Source organism: Brassica napus, chromosome C8 (assembly GCF_020379485.1).
Source record: "Brassica napus cultivar Da-Ae chromosome C8, Da-Ae, whole genome shotgun sequence".
Classification (NCBI taxonomy): domain Eukaryota; kingdom Viridiplantae; phylum Streptophyta; class Magnoliopsida; order Brassicales; family Brassicaceae; genus Brassica; species Brassica napus.
Window position 1 is genome coordinate 25,194,993 of NC_063451.1, and position 15,772 is coordinate 25,210,764.

Here is a 15,772-nt window from a genome sequence, read left to right on the forward strand (position 1 = left end):
GAAAAGACAAATATCCAAAATAGCACATTTCTAAGTTTATATCACCAAAATAACACTCAAAAACTAAAATGACCAAAATAGCATCTTTCTAAGTTTATCCTTTGAAAATTTTAATTTTTTAATTTTTCAAAATTTGAAATCTTATCCCCAAAACTTCATTTCTCAACTCTAAACTCTAAACCCTAAACCCTAAACCCTAAACCCTAAACCCTAAACCCTAAACCCTAAACTTTAAATCCTAAACCCTAAACCCTAAACCCTAAACTCTAAACGCTAAACCCTAAATCTTAAATCCTAAACCCCACCCTTTAACTCTAAACCCTAAGTTTGTAACTTTTGATAAAACATTAAATGTTATTTTTGTGACTTTTGACCTTGAGTACTAGTTTGGGAACAAAAACTTGATTTAGTGCTATTTTTGTCATTTTCTCATAAAGAAAACCTAAAGTTATATATAGATTTACAAATTGATACAACACAATAGGCATGGATCATACATTCTTTTTTAAATATGAATATATATTAAAATTGACTCGTATAAACAAGAATTAGTTCCAGTTACAAGCTCGATTCGAACAAAATTTCTGAGTCTATGTATTACAACAACTAGCTTCGTCCGTCCATTAAATCTGGCACAATCTGCTAGTGAGCTTTTAATAAACTTTAGAAATTGATTCATGTTCTCAACCGTCAACGATGACCACGGAGAGTGAGGTTCTCCTCGTTACCTAGGACGTCAGCAGTCTCTATGTCGTTTTCTGGACTAGCTAGGTCTCGATGGACTCCTCAAAACTTATAACCGTCACTTCCGTGACATTGCGCTAAACATTGTGAAGGAGAGGAATGCCAAAGATACTAACCGATGGAAGCGCCCCGTAAAACCAGACTATACACCACGCCTCCACCACCAACCCGGACCAAGATGGGGACCGAAGTCCGCCAAGCCGAGCACGAGAAAAAGAAAAATGGGCCTGAAAAGGCTGCTACTACCAGAGCCGGAAGGAGCTCTAAGACCTGCAAAGCAAGTGTTGCCGAGCAACAATACCATGAACAAAGAGAGTGCCCATGGTATACATATTTACCGTGTTCTAACGTAAATTACCTTGATTCGGAATTTACATTAGCTTTCGTATTTGGTTCCATAGCCACTAGTAAGGATTAATGGTAGATAGCGACAGAGATATTTAACGCACCAGCATATTATGTTAGGCAAACGTCATGTTTTTAACAACTGTTCAACCTATTTGTTTCAGTTCTGACTTTGTGTATCACGACGAATTACACTTTCAATTAATGATGAATATATTTTTGGGCAAATCTCTAAAATAGCACATTTCTAAGTTTATATCATAAAAATAGCACTCAAAAACTAAAATGACTAAAATAGCACCTTTCTAAATTTATCCTTTGAAAATTTTAATTTTTTTATTTTTCAAAATTTGAAATCTTATCCCCAAAACCTCATTTCTAAACTCTAAACCCTAAACTCTAAACCCTAAACCCTAAACCCTAAACCCTAAACTCTAAACCCTAAACTCTAAACTCTAAACTCTAAACCCTAAACCTTAAACCCTAAACACTAAATCCTAAACCCCACCCTTTAATTCTAAACCCTAAGTTTGTGACTTTTGATAAAACATTAAGTATTATTTTTGTGATTTTTGACCTTGAGTACTAGTTTAAGAACAAAAACTTGATTTAGTGCTATTTTTGTTTTTTTCTCTATATTTTTGGTATTGTTTTTTTTTTTTTTTATGCACCAAAGAACAAATTAGAGCGTTACAGTTTCAACTGTTTCCTTCTTTGTTATGCACCAAAGAAACTAAAGATATGAAATTTTACAAATTTCCTGCAAGGGTATTATTATATGGATTTTTGCTTCGGAATAAGAGAAATCAATTTGTCATTTATGTTTGGTGTCCAAATCCAGTGAGTGGAGTAACGTATAACGTATGTTTCAAACTAATATAAATGTTCATGGATGAGAATAAAGTTGCAGAAAATGTGGACGGTGGTAACAACGTCCTTCAACACTCAGGAAGCTGCTCTGTCATGGGACCATTTATCACATTTGGAGACATCGTAACAACGTCCTTCATAACAGTGTGCATCTCTCCCCGCAGCAGGTGTTCAAGCTCATAGACCGAGATATCAAGAATGCCATCACTGCGAGACAGCAAAAGAGGAACTTCTTAGGACTAATGACCCTTTGGATCGGATGACCACCATCTCTAGTTCAAAATCTACTGATTTTTTTGTTTTTTATCTAATTTTTGCCAAGAAATAAGTGTGTAAAAGTCTTTAACTTGGTTAGGACAAACATTTCATTAAGATTAATGATATTTACAGTTTAGCAAACAAAAAAAAGAAAAAATGTGGACGGTGGTGCCGGGTGCGTTAGGGCCACGCGAGGTATGGAGACAAGGCTATCGTTGAAACTAAAAGATTATTCGACCAAGAAAACGAGAACCAATAAGAGGATAAGCAACTAAACACTTTATAGTATAGATTATCCCCACGCGCATGGCTATTGAGTCTTGACTACAAAGGAAAACACCAAACAAGATTCTCCTCTAGATTATTATTATCCTTTTCAAAAGATTCTTTCTCTTTTTTCTTAAGTTTCTAAGCATGAGTGAAAAGGTTAAGTTTATTAGCAAATCGACCGGTAAATGCGAGCAAATTCATTTTCAAGCAGCTCCAAAGAATTAGAAGAGCCGCAAGACGTTTTGATTTTCTTTAACCAATACTTTTATTTGAAATTAAACAAAACAAATTCGCGTCTAAAAGCATCTCCAACCCACCTCTATATTTGTTTCTATAATAGCATTTAGAGGTAAAATCACTTCAACCATACTCTATTTCACTACAAGAAAACGTGCTCATAACAACGAACATTTACGACGAAAATATTTCGTCGTAAATTTACATGGTCTTTACAACGAAATTACGAAGAATCTAACTTTCGTCGTAAACGCCATGTAAATTTACGACGAACTGATTTCGTCGTAAACTCCATGTAAGTTTACGACGAATGTACGTGGAATGAGAAATACGTTGTAATCATTACATCGACATTACAACGAAGCATGTTACCGTTATATTTAGGTGAAAACGTGTATTCAATGGGCTTTAACTTACCTAATTTCGTCGTAAAGTCGTTGTAAATAATATGTTAAAACCATGTAAAATCCATGTAAAATATTCCTTGTAAAATCGTTGTTATATTTCAACTACCCAACTCGAAAATTTCTCTATATATATGTCATTTCCCACAACTCTCTTCCTCACAACACACAAACGGGAGAAAAAAAAAATCAGAAAAAAAAATCAGAAAAAAAAAGATTTCAAAAAAAAATCTAAGAAAAAATGGCCGGTAGCGGTAGTATTTACGAGTTACGGAGTTGGATGTATTTGCACAAAGATTCCGACAGGAGGGTGACGAACGCATTTCTGAGCGGGCTAGAGACATTCATGCACCAGGCGGGCTGTACACCGATCACACAGGAAAGCGGTAAGATGTTCTGCCCTTGTCGGAAATGCAAGAATTCAAAATTTGCACGTAGTGAAACTGTATGGAAGCATTTAGTAAACAGAGGATTTACACCACAGTACTACATTTGGTATCAACATGGAGAGGGTTATGGGGGAAATGAAGCTAGTAGTAGTAATAATAATTTTGAGGATGGTCATCATAGTGAAGAACCGAATCATTTGCATAATGAATATAATTATCATCAAGATCATGAGCAGATGGTAGATCATGATAGGGTTCAAGATATGATTAGTGATGCATTTTTAGAAACAACTACAACAATAGCTGATGGAACTGGAAATGTAGAAGAACCTAATTTGGATGCAAAAAGTTTTATGAAATGCTAGATGCTGCAAATCAACCAATCTACACTGGTTGTAGAGAAGGTCTCTCTAAATTGTCTCTAGCAGCTAGGATGATGAATATTAAAACGGATCATAATTTACCTGAGAATTGCATGGATGCATGGGCGGAGTTGTTTAAAGAGTATTTGCCAGAAGACAACGTGTCTGCTGAATCTTATTATGAGATTCAGAAATTGGTTTATAGTCTTGGGTTGCCTTCGGAGATGATTGATGTTTGCATCGACAACTGCATGATCTACTGGAAAGAAGATGACAAGTTAGAAGAGTGTCGATTCTGCAAAAAACCACGATTCAAACCGCAAGGCCGTGGGAGGAATAGGGTACCGTACCAAAGGATGTGGTACCTACCAATTACAGACAGATTGAAAAGATTATATCAATCTGAGAGGACTGCTGCATCGATGAGGTGGCATGCGGAACATGTCCAGAGAGATGGTGAGGTTGCACATCCATCAGACGCAAGAGCGTGGAAACATTTCAACAAGGTACACGCAGATTTTGCTACAAATATTCGGAATGTCTATCTTGGGTTATGCACCGATGGATTTAGTCCATTTGGAATGTCTGGTAGACAATATTCTTTGTGGCCAGTCATTCTTACGCCGTACAATTTACCGCCGGATATGTGCATGGAACAAGAATTTCTATTTTTGACCATATTAATCCCTGGGCCGAAGCATCCAAAACGGTCTCTTGATGTTTTTCTTCAACCGTTGATAGAAGAGCTAAAGCAATTGTGGTCAGAAGGGGTGAGGACGTACGATTGTTCCTTGAAAAACAATTTTACGATGCGAGCAGTTCTGCTGTGGACGATAAGTGATTTCCCTGCTTATGGGATGTTGTCTGGCTGGACAACACATGGAAGATTATCTTGTCCATATTGTCTTGGATCGACAGATGCTTTTCAACTGAAGAATGGTAGGAAGAGTTGTTGGTTTGACTGTCATCGTCGCTTTCTTCCACTTGCCCATCCGTACAGAAGAAATAAGACATTGTTTCGGCACAAAAAAATTGTCAGAGACGGTCCTCCTCCATATCTCACCGGCCAGCAGATCGAAGCAGACATTGATTATTACGGAGCTCAGGAAACAGTTAAAGTTGGAGGAAATTGGCATGTTCCTGGAAATATGCCTGATGGATATGGTGTGTCTCACAATTGGCATAAGAAGAGTATATTTTGGGAGCTACCCTATTGGAAGGATCTTCTCTTACGCCACAATCTGGATGTCATGCATATTGAGAAGAACTTTTTTGAGAACATCATGAATACATTACTTAACGTCCCTGGGAAGACAAAAGATAACAAAAAGTCAAGGATGGACTTACCTGATATTTGCTCAAGAAGTGAGTTACATATCAAGAGCAATGGAAACGTTCCTGTTCCCATCTTCCGGTTGTCATCAGAAGCCAAAACAACCTTGTTTGACTGGGTTGCATCAGAAGTTAAGTTTCCTGATGGTTATGTTTCAAATCTGTCAAGATGTGTTGAACGAGGTCAAAAGTTCTCCGGAATGAAGAGTCATGATTGTCATGTGTTTATGCAACGACTACTTCCATTTGCTTTTGCCGAGCTCCTTCCAGCAAATGTCCATGAAGCACTTGCAGGTAATTATAAAACGTTAATATATATACATATGTTATGAAATGTTATTAATTTGATTACTTTTGCAATATACAGCCATCGGCGCTTTTTTCAGAGATCTCAGCACACGTACGTTCAAGGAAGAAGTCATCGAACAACTTCATCATAACATTCCGATCATATTGTGCAACCTGGAGAAGATATTTCCTCCTTCATTTTTTGACGTCATGGAGCATCTAGTTGTCCACCTACCGTATGAAGCATTGCTTCGTGGACCTGTTCACAACGGATGGATGTATCCGTATGAGCGACAGATGAAACATTTGAAGGGGAAAGCAAGAAATCTTGCAAAGGTGGAAGGTTCAATAGTTGCGGGAAGTTTGACAGCCGAAACATCTAACTTCACATCATACTACTTTGCTCCAACTGTTCGTACGAGGAAAAGAGTTCCTAGAAGATATGATGATGGTGGAGTACCGACATCATATCCAATTGATGGTGTTCCTGACATTTTCTGCGAAATTGCACGGTTTGGTGGTAAAACGAAAGAAGTATGGTGGTCATGTGAAGAGGATAAACATAGTGCCCACACTTATATTCTGCTCAACTGCGAGGATGCTGTGACCCGTTACTTTGAAAGGTAAATATTTTTGTGAATGTTAATTATATGAATTGCAGTTAATTATGTATGACTTGATTATTTGTTTAATTTGCAGCATGTTTGTATCTCAAGTTGAAGAAGCAATACCAGGAATATCTGCAACTGATGTGGACACACGTAAAGATAAGCACTTTGTCAAGTGGTTAAAATCACAGGTACGTAATATATCTCATACATTGATTAATTAAGTACGTAATATATCTCATACATTGATTAATTAAGTAAGTGTTTTGATACTTCAATATTAATTAAGAATAACTGCTTTTGGCAGGTTGATTATGACGATCCTTATCATCCCGTATGGTTTCACGAATTGGTTCAAGGTCCAGTTGCAAAGGTCACCACATCACTTATATATTTCACACGAGGATTTACCTTTCACACATACGAGTATGGGAGACATCGGGCAACGAGTAACTACGGAATATGTGTGAAAGGTGAAACGGACTTTTACGGGATCTTGCAGGAGATTATTGAAGTGGAATTTCCGGGGTTATTGAAGCTAAAATGCGTCCTCTTCAAATGTGAATGGTTCGATCCTGTTGTGAACCGAGGGATTCGGTATAACAAATTTGGTGTTGTGGATGTCAATTTTGGGAGAAGATACAACAAATTTGAGCCTTTCATTTTAGCTTCACAAGCCGAGCAAGTAAGCTTCCTTCCTTATCCTCGGCTTCGAACTTCCGGGATAAACTGGTTAGCTGCTATCAAAATTACACCTCGTGGACGCATTGTCGCTGGAGAAGAACCGCCCTTGCAAGAAGAAGACGCTATCAATGAAGTTGAGGTACCAGAACAACCAACTGATGAAATCCTTTTGATCGACCCGCAAAACTTTCAATATGAAGATATTCCCGAAGATGCGACAGATGAAGCACGTGAAGACGAGTTCGAGAGAAGCGACGATGATGATTGTAATGATAGTGATGAGAACGAAAACGATTTAGAGTGATGTAATATTGATGAGAACGAAAACGATTTAGAGTGATGTAATATATGTCTCTGATGTTGTATTTCTCTATTGTAACGTATGTTTAAAGAAATATTGTTTTTTTACCATCCTAATGTATGTGTAACAAATGTTGTTTTATATAATATGTATTTGTGTTAATTTTTAAAAAATTATTTGGAGTTTTAGGGTTTTAGAGTTTAAGTTGGAGAAAGAGCACAAAGTAGTAGAGAAGAAGAGACTTTGGGGTTTAGGGATTTCATTCTCGGTGTTTAGGGTTAAGCGTTGTAAAATCGTCGTAAACCGATGTTTCCACGTAATTTCGTCGTAAATGGAAAAACGCGGGCCTGGTAACTTCGTCGTAAACGTGGGCCTTGTAAATTCGTCGTAAACCGATGTTTCGACGTAATTTCGTCGTAAATCGAAAAACGCGGGCCTGGTAACTTCGTCGTAAATGAAAAAACGCGGGCCTGGTAACTTCGTCGTAATGTTACGTCGCGTTTACGACGAAACATTTTTTATATATTGGGACGCCGAGACGAGGCTGCCTCGTCCATTCCTCCTAAACTCCTCTCCTCTCCCTAAGGTACATTCTCTTCCCTCCTTTTTTTTTTTTTAAGTTAGTTTAGGTTATTAATTAGTTAGGTAATTAGTTTAGGTGATTATTTAGATAATTAGTTTAGGTGATTAGTTAGATGACGGAATCCTATAGTTTAGGTGATTAGTTAGGTAACGGAATAATTTTTTAATTATGTCGTCATAATTGATTAAATTTATTTAAATTTTTTTTAGATGGCTCCTAGAAGGAAACCAGCAGCACCTACTTATGCCCAGTTGTTTGGCGATGGTTCCGGTACATCTTCTTCCGGTCCATCGTCTTCCGATGCAGTTCCAGACTCTCAGACTTCTCAGAGAGTTTTTTCGAGTCCTCCTCTTCCACCGCAGATGCCTCCACCTCCTCCTCCAGCGGCTGCACCTGAGCCTGTCCCAGAAGGTGCAGTTCATCCGGATTTGCGTGTGCCTTCATATGCTCCCTTCGCGAGATATACGGTGGAGGATTTGCTTGCCCAGCCTGGACGGGAGGGTTTGGATGTTCTAGACCCCGATAGACCCCGAGGAACTTATTGGTAAGTTATTAATTTTTATTACTTTAAAATTTAATTAATTTTTATTTTGTAACGGTTAAATTGTTTTTTTCAGGTTTGGGGCTAACAACCGTGTTAGCCGGAGCGTTTCGGCGACGATTAAGGGTTACTACGACGGGGCATACCCGAACTGGAGCAAGACACCAAATCACGTTAAGATCACGTAGTTTAAATGTTTTGCGGTAAGATTTTTAAATTTAATTAAATTTTCACTTTTAAATATATATATATATATATTTTTAATATTTATTATTAATTGTAATTTTTCAAAATTTTTATGTTTCCGCAAAAGTGGCATTGGTCTTTGGGAATCACCGAGAGGGTGAAGGCGGAATTTGTTGCAAAGGCAAAGATACGCCTCTGCAACACAGTCTCTGATTGGAAGGACAAGTGGGAGATCTACGGGTATGAGGGAAAGCCCACTGAGCTCACGACGGATGTGTGGGATGGCCTCATCGCCTATTGGGAGCACCCCTCTTCGATCAGAAAGGCCAATTCGTGCTCGGCTTCTCGAAGGACGAAGGATAAAGATGGTCATTTGCCCATGCTTCACAGAACCGGACAAAAACCTCATGCAGGAGTCCGTCTAGAAGGTGTAAGTTTTGTTTTAAATATATATTTTAAAATATTCAATTAATATAATTTATAATATTTAATTTAATTTTTTTTTGTAGTTCGAGAAGACGGGAGTCTTACCTTCTCTGTCTGACCTATTCAAGATGACTCACGCCACATCCGACGGAGTTTTTGTGGATCCTGCATCTGAGAAACTCTTCCGAACAGTGGCTGGTCGGATTGAAGAACGGGAGACGCAACTAACCCAGGAGTCTCCCGATGGATTACCAGTCACATTGTCCACCCAAGAGGTCGACAGAATCTTCGAAGAGGTAACTTAAAATTTTAGTTTACATTATTTTAAATATTTTAACATAATTAACTATATTAATATATGTTTTGATTTTATAGGTGGCTCCTAAAAAGAAGGGACGGATAGTCGGTATAGGCTCTGTTAACGAAGTTGCAAGGGCAACTTCGTCATACACTTCGAGACGGGATGAAGAGACTGCTCAGATGAAGGCTCAAATGGATAGCCAGAAGGCTCAAATGGATAGCCAGCAGGTTCGTTTAGACTCTCTTGAGGATTTGCTAGACGTGATGGCCGTGGGAAACCCGGTTATGCAGAGAATGTTGAGTGAGAGACGAGCCGCTCTTGGAATGCCACCACGAGATCCCCAAGAGTCCGATCCAACCCGTCAACAGCCGAGCAACCCCACCAACTACTTCGACAATATGTAGTTTTTTTTTCTGTTTGTATTATGAATTTAAATATTATTGTATGACTTTTTAAAAATATGTTTTCCAATTTCATATTTTGTTTTAAAATTTAAATTATTTTAAATTCTGAATATTAAATATAAATTAAAATCTATTATATACTAATTAATAATAATATAATAAGAAACGATGTAAACTCCTCGTAAACATTACATGGAGTTTACATCGAATGTTTACGAGTGATTAACATCGAAATATTTACGAGGATTTTACATCGAAATGTTTACGAGTGATTTACAACGAAAGTATTTACGTGTGCTTTACATCGAAACAATTACGTGGGCTTTACGACGAAGTCTTACGTGGCGTTTACGACGAATCCTTTCCCTGCGCTTTACGAGGAATATATTTCGTCGTAAATGTAACGAGTCGTTTACGACGAAACCTCCGTTACGACGGACGTTTAACAACGAAACGTTTTTCGACGTTAATTCGTCGTAACACCCCGTTTACGACGAATTTACAACGAATACTGCCCTAGTAAAAAATATGTTTTCTTGTAGTGTTTCTTCCTCTAAAATAGAGATTGCTATTTTCATCTCTATATTTAGAGGAATAAATAGCATTCCTCTATAATGGAGAGATACTTTTTTATTCACAAAATGATCATTTAACTTTTTACTTTAACAATTATAATTAAAATAAATATTTTTTAGTGAAAATATATTGTTTATATAAATATATAATCATCCTTTTTATTTATATAATTAATAGTTTCTATAAAAATATTCAATGTAAATAATATCATAATTTTATGAATGTTAAAATAAATTGGGTTGGTTTTCAACTTTTAGAAGTAAAATGTACTATTTGTAAAATTAGAAAAAAATATATCAAAAATATTTTTTTTAGAGGAATAAATAGAGGAATACATTGGAGACAAATCCATCTCTATTATAGAATTCTCATATTTTAGAGGAAAAAATAGGGAAATAGATCGAAGATGTCTAAAAAAGAACTATATAGTATGGTATTCAGTTGACAATATTAACATGTAGCTTATCAGTTTATATCTTTGTCAACTAAGGAGGTGTTATTGGTTTATATATTTTGATTGATTTAGAAATCTATATAGTATTTATAAATCCAAGTAAAATATGCAAATCCGGAGGTTTTTCCTCGGATTTGAGTCTTTGTATTTTTAACTAAAAAATCCAAACAAATCCATTTAAATCCATTATTAAATCAAATATATTAGTAAATCCGTATGATTGAATAACACTTGATTTGATATAGAATTTATGAATCATTAGACCAATAACACATGATTTTAATACAGATTTGAAAATCATAGAACCAATAACACTAGATTTAGTTCGGATTTTCAAATCCATTAAAATACGACAACCAATAACACTTACTAAAGATCTAGCTCCGGTTAATATTCACGCCAAATCTTAATTCTGTTTATCAGACTCGCGTGGTTAAATGGTAATGGTATCTTCACTTCCATTTATTTTCACCACTTAAAAACGCATGATATTAATTAACCATCATCATATATTCATATAGCAAAATCTCTAAAACGTTCAGATATGCCATTATCACGAAACGTTTAGATTCCCAAAATCTACCATTTAGTAAACTAATTAACATTAAACTTGGAATAAGAAATAAATAACAAATTTTAGAAAAAATAACTGAATACTAAAAAAGTAAAAACGCGTTTCTTTATTTTGTACGTGTTCATCCCGTGTGTGGTTAAAACCTTTTGCTTCTTCTTGAACCGATCTTAACTTAACACAAATGCATACTTTACTTTCCTATATATATACATCGTTACACTATCTCCTATTCATTGTCTCATAAAAAAACAATCTTCTCTTTAAAACGATGGAGTGTAGACCGTTGGATCTGACGATAATATCCGCAGAGGACCTCAAAGACATCCAGCTGATCGGCAAGCAAGACCTATACGCCGTCGTTTCCCTCAACAACGACGCAAGGACCAAGCAGAAGACAAAGGTGGACAAAGACTGCGGGACGAAACCTAAGTGGAAGCATCAGATGAAGCTCACCGTCGACGACACAGCAGCGCGTGAGAACCATCTCACACTTGTCATCCAGATCGTCGCTGATCGTCCCATCGCCGGTGATAAACCAGTCGGAGAGGTTAGCGTTCCGTTGAAGGAGCTTTTGGATCAGAACAACAAGGAGGGTGACGTGGAGGAGGAGAAAACGGTTACGTATGCTGTGAAGCTGCCTAACGGTAAGACCAAAGGATCTCTCAAGTTCTCGTTCAAGTTTGGTGAGAAGTACACTTTCGGGTCTTCGAGTGATCCTCACGCGCCTGGCTCATCGAGTGTTGACCACAAGTCTACGGATCAGCCCGTCGCAGCTTACCCGCCCGGACAAGGCGCCCCGGCTGCATACCCGGCTCCTCCAGGACATGATGATAAACATGGCGGTGTTTACGGTTACCCACAGGCCGGTGGATATCCGCCACCTGGTGGTCCCGGTGGTTATCCTCCAGCTGGGCCTGGTGGGTATCCGCCTCCCGGTGCATACCCGCAACAAGGTGGATATCCACCTCAACAAGGAGGCTACCCGGGTTATCCACCACAGGGTCCAGGCTATGGGTATCCGCCACAGGGTCCAGGTTATGGGTATCCGCCACAGGGTCCGTATGGTTACCCGCAACAGCAAGCTTATGGTGGTCAACCGCAGAAACCGAAGAAGCATGGAGGAGCTGGAATGGGTCTAGGGCTTGGACTTGGAGCTGGGCTATTGGGTGGGTTGCTTGTTGGTGAAGCAATTGATGACATGGCAGATATGGGTGATATGGGTGATTTCTGATTGTGCTTATCTTTATGGTATTAGCTTTCAATTTCTTGTTGTTCAAAAAAAAAAAAAAAAAAAAACTTTCAATTTCTTAGTTAACTGCTGCTTTGTTTTTCTCTTTGGTGGATCATTTCTATCTTCTTGTCTTTTTGTCTTAGTTTAATTTAAAAAAAAATGAAGTTGATTTATTTTGCGTTGTGCAAGAATAATGTGCATCATAAAAGCACTAAACTCATTGATAATCAAGTTCTTTGTTTACCAACAAATAGTAAAGCATTGGCACTTCAAAAGAAGTGTAATTACTCTCTCAAAATCTATTTCATACAGACTTTCTTTAATTCCTAACTTTTTACTTGTCCTAGCGACCTTAAAAAGAGAGCAAAAACCTAAAACAATGAAATAAACACTGCAAATCCAATGTCTTATAAGCCTAAACTATAAAACAGCCCTTTAATTCCCTAGTAGTTTGGATTCAAGAGTCGGAGAGATCTCGGAAAGAAGAGTGGCAAGCTGAGTTTGGCTTTCTTAATATATTTGCCTTTCTAAATATGTGATATATAATCAAACAACAAGTCCGTTATCGTCCAGCGGTTAGGATATCTGGCTTTCACCCAGGAGACCCGGGTTCGATTCCCGGTAACGGAGCTTTTATGTTTCATTTTTCATTTTGTCTAAGTTTTGGTGTTATTTGGGTCAACAATCATGCAGCTATACCATCAGGAACGTAATTACATGCCGCACGCACTATTTAGTTTTTAATGAATCGTATTGTTAATTCAATCTGGCAAAGTCAAACTGACAATGCAAATCCTAATAAGCCGACAGAAAAAGACTAGTCTAAATTTTTCAATATTGAAATCGGAGGGGATAAAACAAAAAGAGAGAGTTCAACATTGTATTTACTTTCGACTTTTGAAACAAATTACAACTTCATAACATAGTTTTTGAGGATCATTTTAATATGTTTCTCCTAACCGCATGATTGACATTTACCACAAATGGTTCGAAACAAGGTAGTCGTGCAGCCAAGGAGTTTGTTCAGTTTGTAATTCTATTTAATGTTCTCCACTGAAACCTGTAAATGAAGAGTTGAAGCAAACAATGTTATAGTGTGTTCAAAATGAACAAAAAAAAACTAAATATTTCCTTATGCATGAGATTTTCGAATCATCTTGTATAAAGATTTGCAGGTGATTTAGATGAATGATCAGATTGCTATATGCTAACTTTTTGTGCTAGCCCTCTAATTAAGCATAAACCGGTTGTATGGTAAGCGATGACTGAAAGAATGGTTTGGCTAAGCTACCTACTCATGGCTGACCAAGGACTATTTCCCTTTTAATGAAGACTAGTGATAAAGAGTTGAGCGGTGTCACTTACAGAGATTTGAGGCAATAGTATTTGAAACTAAACTCGTTCTGCGCTTCTAATCCCAGCATTCTTATCGAATTCATCTGAAGGAACCACGTCTGCAATAATCTTTTCTTGACCACGCCAAAGAACCTGGTGACAAAAATGTTACAAACTTTTGTGAGACCAAGTTACAAAAATTTCTTAACGATTACTGAATATCAAAGACTAACATTCTAATTAAGAACAAATAGACAGTCCTACATAGTACTTTACAGCACATAAACTTTACCTTGTCAATGACTCCAAATTCTTTAGCTTTTAGTGCATCCATGTAATACGGCCTTCTCATCACGTTAGCCACAGTCTCCACGGACTAAATAACAAATTATAACGATTTTTAATCAGCCAAAAAGTTTCTCCATTCAAAGTTATAAAGCCAGAGAAATGTTATCCACTCACATTCCCAGTGTGCTTTGCTAGTAGTCCCACAAGTATATCCCTGTTTGTTATAACCTGCAATTGCAACCAGGAACGTGAGAGATGTACTATAACTCAATTTCCTTCACCTCAAGGTTAGTATTCCGAGCCAAATTCTCAAAAGAGAAACGTTTAAGCAAAACATCATGAAAATATCTCAGTTGAAATTAGATTTCCAGGATACAAAGTGTACAGAGGGAAAATCAAACCTCTCTGGCACGAATCAGGACATCACTGGCAGGCATCAACCCAGAAGAAGGAACACGAGGCTGCTGGATCATCGCTGCAACATATTGTTCAAACACTTGAGAATCTCTTGACTATCAAGATTGACCAATCCACTCGACCAGAATGCACTAATATAAATACCTTTGGAGTGTGGCATCATAAACCGTTTACCCTTTGTGCCCGCTGAAAGTAACAAACATGCGTGACCTATGGCTGCTCCCACACAGACTGTATGTACCTGCACAAGTAAGAACTAACCAGCTCACACAAAAACACTTCGGAGACAAAATAAACTGTTCAAGTCTGTTACTTATACGTTTGCATTTCACGAGCAGTTTAAAATTAACGTTACCTCGTTTTTAAGCTGCATCAAAGAATCATATATCGCAAAGCCTTCTGATTCCATTCCAACCTGTTCACTCAACATCGTTCATCAATATTAGAAAAAAAATGAGAAAAAGAGTCATTAATCATTCACAAAGTGTTCAAGATCTCACAGTCTCGCCATCGTCACGAGTAGTCCCTGTGGAGTTGATGTAAATGTATATAGGCTCCTTGGGATCCAGCCACTGAAGATACATCAGCTCTGCGACAATCAGCTCTGTAACCGCCGGCACAAGCTGAAAAAAAAAAAAATACAGTCAGCACCACAACACTAGTCTCAATCTACACAGTCTCCCCACCAAGAATCACTTACAGGCATGCCAATGTAAACAATTCTCCCGTCAAGAAGCATAGATGGCAAGTCTGGTGGAGGAGTTCTTGGCCTGTGCTCGTTATACGCCACTGATCTTTCAACCTAATCTCAAACCAACAGATTCAATCAGCAAGAGCTAGAGGCGTAATACTTAAACGATTTTAACCTACACGTGGCAAGAAGCCTAGGAATCGGATTGGGAAGAGATGAGTTCAACCTGAGCAGGAGAAGACATGAGCTGAGGCGAATCGAAGATGTCAAGATACGGCGGCGTATCGGCGTTGAACGGCCGAGCGATAAGTCTCTCCGGCGATTGCGCGGCGACGGAAGCGAGCTTCGAGAGGAAGGGATCGTTAGGGTTAATCGGAGGCATAGGGATTTTGGCAGCGGCTTTGACGCGAAAGGCCTTCGAGTTTTTCCTCCCGGATGAGTTCAAAGAGAGAGAAGGAGGAGGAGAAGAGCGTGGAAGTAGAGAATTCATCGATGCTTGCAAGCAAGACGCCATTGTCAAAGAACGAAAGCTCGAGAGAATGGACTCGTTGGAGAATGGATACCAGAGGATTTAGCGATGCTCTGGGAGTAGGAGAGATGAAATGATGGGTCCGGACTTCGGGTTGACCCGGTTTATAGTGTCCAGGCCCAGTTACAGGCCCGTTTATATGAG

The 15,772-nt window shown here is 38.0% G+C and overlaps 2 protein-coding genes and 1 non-coding gene across 3 annotated transcripts; 2 read left to right on the forward strand and 1 right to left on the reverse strand.

Moving 5' to 3' along the window:
• Positions 1-11,141: 11,141 nt before the first annotated feature.
• Positions 11,142-12,541, forward strand: LOC106453172 (protein SRC2 homolog). The gene has a single exon (XM_013895428.3). The coding sequence runs from the start codon at positions 11,406-11,408 to the stop codon at positions 12,366-12,368; it is 963 nt and encodes a 320-aa protein (XP_013750882.1). The 5' UTR covers positions 11,142-11,405; the 3' UTR covers positions 12,369-12,541.
• A 385-nt stretch (positions 12,542-12,926) lies between these two features.
• Positions 12,927-12,998, forward strand: TRNAE-UUC. Its single transcript has one exon. It is a non-coding gene; the product is annotated as a tRNA-Glu (tRNA).
• Positions 12,999-13,186: 188 nt separating this feature from the next.
• Positions 13,187-15,731, reverse strand: LOC106453171 (ATP-dependent Clp protease proteolytic subunit-related protein 3, chloroplastic). The gene is made up of 10 exons (XM_013895427.3): positions 15,326-15,731; positions 15,109-15,210; positions 14,909-15,031; positions 14,764-14,823; positions 14,553-14,649; positions 14,393-14,466; positions 14,166-14,219; positions 13,996-14,079; positions 13,734-13,856; positions 13,187-13,428 (listed from the first exon to the last, which is right to left on the reverse strand). Exons 1-9 carry the CDS (start codon positions 15,611-15,613, stop codon positions 13,761-13,763), a joined length of 978 nt encoding a protein of 325 aa, XP_013750881.1. The 5' UTR covers positions 15,614-15,731; the 3' UTR covers positions 13,187-13,428; positions 13,734-13,760.
• Between the last annotated feature and the right edge of the window lie 41 nt (positions 15,732-15,772).

What these genes read in the sequence shown, in the direction of transcription:
- LOC106453172 (XM_013895428.3), top strand. Translation starts at nt 11,406, where the DNA reads ATGGAGTGTAGACCGTTGGATCTGACGATAATATCCGCAGAGGACCTC.
- LOC106453171 (XM_013895427.3), bottom strand. Translation starts at nt 15,613, where the DNA reads ATGGCGTCTTGCTTGCAAGCATCGATGAATTCTCTACTTCCACGCTCT. An exon ending in TATGATGCCACACTCCAAAG is followed by an intron (nt 14,467 to 14,552) that starts GTATTTATATTA and finishes AATATGTTGCAG; the next exon opens with CGATGATCCAGCAGCCTCGT. An exon ending in AATTTGGAGTCATTGACAAG is followed by an intron (nt 13,857 to 13,995) that starts GTAAAGTTTATG and finishes TTTTGTCACCAG; the next exon opens with GTTCTTTGGCGTGGTCAAGA.